Source organism: Achroia grisella, unplaced genomic scaffold, assembly GCF_030625045.1.
Source record: "Achroia grisella isolate CSIRO2021 unplaced genomic scaffold, CSIRO_AGI_Agris_v1 utg900, whole genome shotgun sequence".
In the NCBI taxonomy this organism is placed as follows: Eukaryota; Metazoa; Arthropoda; class Insecta; order Lepidoptera; family Pyralidae; genus Achroia; species Achroia grisella.
The window spans coordinates 2,480,588-2,485,744 of record NW_026713059.1 but is presented as its reverse complement, the minus strand read 5'-3'; the positions used below and the strand labels follow the sequence as shown (position 1 = coordinate 2,485,744).

Here is a 5,157-nt window from a genome sequence, read left to right as displayed (position 1 = left end):
CACAGGTAACATTTTATTAAATTGCAGCGTCAGTAATATTATTTGTATAGAGTGAAACTATAACGTAAACATGTAGTCGGCATGAAACAAAAATAACCGACGATTTTAAAATAGAAGAAAAGTGGAGACCACAGATTAAATGATGGTGGTGTGTTCTTTTTTTAAAATGTTGCAAGTGTTGCAATTACAAAATAGAACTTATGGAAATTCAGAAGAAATTCGATATGTATTGCATTTTACTTTTAGTAATTGTAAGCTTTTTTAGCAAGTTATTGTTACACAATAATAATGTCATATACTGTAAAAGTAACCGGTATGTATAATTTTTATATACTTGTAACACAAAATCATTATACGATTTTTTTGTTTATTTTTAATTCATAAATCTAGAATAAAAAAATATAGGTATATTTGGGTACGGAGAGAAACACGGGCGGTGAATCCATTATTAATTCCTTAAACCTATAAGTGTCCCGGTAAGAAGTTCGTCTCACTTTCATAAGATACAACATTTCCATTAACATCAGTCTAAAATATATTTAATAATACATTACTTAATGAACTTTGAAGTTGTCAAATATCTTATATTTGACTAACTACCAACCCCGGCTTCACACGGATGTATAAGTATTATACATATAAAACTTCCTCTTGAATCACTCTATCAATTTAAAAAAACCGCCTAAAATTCCATTGCGTAGTTTTATAGATTTAACATACATAGGGACGGACGGCGTACATAGGGACGGACAGACAGCGACCGCGACTTTTTTTTATACCATGTAATAATGATGATTTAGTTTTCATTACTACTTAAATTATTTATTTCTATATATAATATATTTAAATAAATAATTTAAGTTATGTAGATAAACATTAATTCTATATATATAATAAACAAAACAACTGGATTTAGTAAATGATACAGCAATGATGATAATATAATGAATACGTTTGTTATATTCATATTTTATTATTGATTAATTATATCATTTATTATTGATCGTATACACAAAACGTACGTAATATACAAACGTAATGTAATTTTAAAATATTAATTAATATAATTTATTATAAACATAATTAGGTTTAATATTATAATCCAAATAAGAGTAAAGTTTATTTCCATTGTGTTACAATCGTCCTTTCTAGGATTAAATTTTCACTTCTAACTTAATTTGTAAACTCTACCCCTAGTGTAACTTGCTCTGTGATTGTACTGTCAACGTCAGGTGACATTTCAATAAATTTATTAAAAATAATACAGATAATTTTGCCATTGCGATTTTAAACAAAACACGTGTTATTTATGTTTATAAAACTTTGTATAAAAAGTTATTATTAAAAATGCAACACGATGATGTAAGTATTATTAGAACGTATTAATAAATACTGTTGTAAATACTAATAATACATTTTTGTTTTTAATTTTGTGTTCTAGGTTGTATGGGCAATTATCAACAAGAGACACTGTTCACATAAAGTAACGTAAGTGTCCATTTGGAAGTCACAAATAAGGTGCCATTAAATAAAAATGTCTAATTTCACATACACATTACATAAATGTTTCAGCACTAAGACTCAACAATTCTGTCGCAATGAATATAACCTAACCGGATTGTGCAGTAGAGCTTCTTGCCCACTTGCTAACAGCAAATATGCAACTATTAAAGAAGAAAATGGTATCATATATTTGTATATGAAGACAGCTGAAAGGTTAGTAGTTATATGCATTTTATTTATGTAATCGTATTATGAGAATAATAGGATTAATAAATTAGAACAGGAAATCGACTAGAAACAACCACAAACATACTATTGCTGACTGTTGCTATTGAGCCCCCAATAACAACTTTCCATCACTTTTAATTTAAGAACCACAGTATTGTTGGTGGAGATCTTGTTACTTTCTACAATAAACCATCTTAAGAACATGAATCTGTGTAAGTATTTTAGGAGATAATTATGTGATTTTCAAATTATCCAACCTATATTCTGGACAACCAATCATATTACATATGTCTTTGAAATCATGATAAGAATACCACACTTCAGGCCAACATGTGATAAGTGTGAACTGTGAAGTAATAATAATGAATTCTGAATTCTATCACCAGCAAATCTTTAACATTATTAAATTACTTTTAATGAGACCTTACAACCAGGTGCTGTGTACAAATACAATTCAAATTTGAATGTAGTTCCTGGTTGTTCATTATCTGATGATGTAGATAGATTTTATCAACCACAGAGGTTGTCTTTGTAATTTTTATTAAGTAGATAAAGTTGTGGGTAACAGCTAGTACAACTTATATGTAAATGTCTATACTTATTATTATTTTTAGAGTAATGTTTCCAGCCAAACAGTGGGAAAAAGTGAAATTATCACGTAATTTTGAGAAGGCAATATATCAAATTAATGAGAATCTCCTGTACTGGCCCGCATTCATAAAAGCAAAATGTAAGCAGAGATTTGTCAAAATAACACAATATCTGATACGGATGAGAAAACTAAAATTGAGAAGAGTGTAAGTATTTAATTTTAATATAACTAGTCTAAGTAAGGCGACAATAAATATGTAGAAATATGAAATGACCAAAGTATAATTACAAATGCCAATGCTTACTACTTATTCATGACTGAGAATGAATATAAATATCACCAGAGAAATCAAATTATTGAAAGGGTTATCCAGTATTTTAAGTCGCTTGTGTATTATTCCAGTAAAGAGTTAGTTCCAATACAACGCAAGATAGAACGGCGCGAGAGAAGAAGAGAAGAGAAAGCATTGGTAGCTGCAAGAATAGATAATGCAATAGAAAAACAACTTCTAGAAAGGTTAAAGAAGGGCACTGTAAGTATTGTATAACATTAAGTTAAGAATGAATATATATTTTTATACCAGCAATTGGACACACGCAATAGTAAAGGTCTCCACCTAAAATTGGTGAGAGATGGAGAAAAGATCTATCTCTTCTCCAGTCTCACATGTTCTTTTACAGCAAAGGCTGTGCACAAGTTCAATATATGCTTGTATATGATTTACTTATCTTCGGTGAACATTATGAGGTGAATCTTCTGTCTGAGGCACTTATATATTTTATACCACCCACCTTGATCAGAAAAATGATATGGTGCCAAACACAGGTGAAATTAAAGGGGAATTTTTTTCTTATAATTCTGATTGTAACAATGAGTCTATCTAAAGTCTCTGAGTATAGCAGGAACTTCAGGTGTTGAGTTGTGTTGTTTGCTAAAAGGACATTCCTTCTCTACAAATGAGTGGAACAAGAGGGTTTTTGAACACTTCTTTTTGTCATATTTTTTATACAAATCATTAAGCCTTATGCTAATTTACAGCTTCAAGTGCTACAAATTTTTTACAAAAATCTGTGTGCATCATAAATAAATAGTTATAAAAATTGGCATTATTTTGTAACACATTCTTTAACCTAGAGTTAATATCTATAAGCATATTAATTATTATTGTATTAATATGATTGTTACTGGTTGGAAGAGTTATAATAACCTCATCATTATGTCTATTTTTCATCTACATTGTTAGTTTCTCTCTCTTGACTATTTAAATCATATATTGGATACTTATTTACAGTACAATGACATATACAACTTTCCTCAAATGGCATTTGATGCTGCACTCAAAGCAGAAGAGATATCAGGTGAAAGTGAGAGTGAGAAAGAAGATGAAGATGAAGTCGAAGTTGAGATGGAGATGGAACCAGAACTGGAAAAGGAATTGGAAAAAGCTGTGGAAGACACCAATGAATTTGTAGAAGCCGACAGTGATATGGATACTGATGAGGTATTTCTTGAAAAATTAATTCCTTCTTCTAAAGTTCTAGTCAGAAATCTAAGTTAAACTAAATTTAGCAATTACTAATATCATGATAACAATATTAGTTTACCTAAAACCAAATTTAATTTACCTAAAACAATAATTGCGACAGATATGTCTTGATTAATTAATTAGACCCAGGCATGTGGATGTAGTGTGATGCGTGAAAAACTTAATTTGATATTTAAGTTTTCACCCATGCATTGTTAACATGACTACATCTTAGTCAGTTAGTTGTGCTTTTCCAAGGAAACAAGCATCTCTTAAATATGACTTCTCAATTTTTAATTGTCTTAATGCAGTTCATTATTGGGCTTACAAATTGTTTGTAACAAAAAGGATTTAAAATTATTTTCAGTTAACTATAATGACTACTGATATTCTTTCTTATTATAAATGCGGACGTTTGTGAGTGTGGAATGAGTGTGTGAAAGTGTAACAAATATCCATTCATCTATTAGCAATGGATGGATGTTTGTTACTCATCCAAACAAAAACTACTGAATGGATTTTAAAGAAACTTTACAATAATATAGTTTATTCATCAGAATAACACATAGACAATAAATATTAAGCGGGTGAAATCGCAGGCACAGTGAGGTACTAATACATTTATTTTTTCTATTTACAGGAGAGTGATTCTGGTAGAAAAGAAAATGTAGATGTTGCAAGTGATTTTGAGTCAGACACATCTGATATTGAGGTTTGTGTTTATTCTACAGAAATTAAATTATATTTATTCTTATATCTACAATGTTATTTTCAGTAAAGCTTTATAAGCGCTTACTGAAAAAAAATGTCTACGTGACTAACTATATAGCTGACGATGTGTGATGACTGTTTATGATTTACTATTCCAATTTCTCAGTAGAATTTAGAATATATAATAATAATAATAAAACAGTATGCTAATATTCTGTATTTTTTCAGGACGTCGCCCAAAAGATTGTGAGCAGAAAGAAGCCACGTGTAGAAATTGAATATGAAACAGAAACTGTGGGAAACCTGTCTAAAAAGAAAATAAAGCGCTAATGTTTATGTGAATGTGCATTTTAATTAGCAAATAAATTCAATTACCTGTTAAAAGGAAAAGAGTTATTAAAATACACAATTGATATTTTTTAGCTAGGCTAGCTGAATATTGTACCTACTACCTTAGTACTAATAAATGATGTTTTATTTATTTATAACACTTTATTCCACCAATATTGAAAGGACATGAAGAAAATTAAAACATTAAAAATAAATCTAAGTAATTTTGTATTTGGTTTTATCGCTAATGCATCTTCTAGAGAATCTG

At 29.2% G+C, this 5,157-nt stretch overlaps 1 protein-coding gene across 1 annotated transcript; it reads left to right on the top strand.

Moving 5' to 3' along the window:
• Positions 1–1,256: 1,256 nt before the first annotated feature.
• Positions 1,257–4,901, top strand: LOC131853299 (protein MAK16 homolog A). Its single transcript, XM_059204154.1, has 8 exons — positions 1,257–1,362; positions 1,442–1,488; positions 1,573–1,716; positions 2,346–2,528; positions 2,726–2,855; positions 3,615–3,824; positions 4,489–4,560; positions 4,788–4,901. The coding sequence occupies exons 1-8, from the start codon at positions 1,348–1,350 to the stop codon at positions 4,887–4,889; spliced, it is 903 nt and encodes a 300-aa protein (XP_059060137.1). The 5' UTR covers positions 1,257–1,347; the 3' UTR covers positions 4,890–4,901.
• Positions 4,902–5,157: the final 256 nt, after the last annotated feature.

Excerpts from the sequence above, each read along its gene's own strand:
- LOC131853299 (XM_059204154.1), top strand. Across the intron at positions 1,717-2,345 it reads TATATGAAGACAGCTGAAAG|AGTAATGTTTCCAGCCAAAC; the intron begins GTTAGTAGTTAT and ends TATTATTTTTAG. Across the intron at positions 2,529-2,725 it reads AAACTAAAATTGAGAAGAGT|TAAAGAGTTAGTTCCAATAC; the intron begins GTAAGTATTTAA and ends GTATTATTCCAG.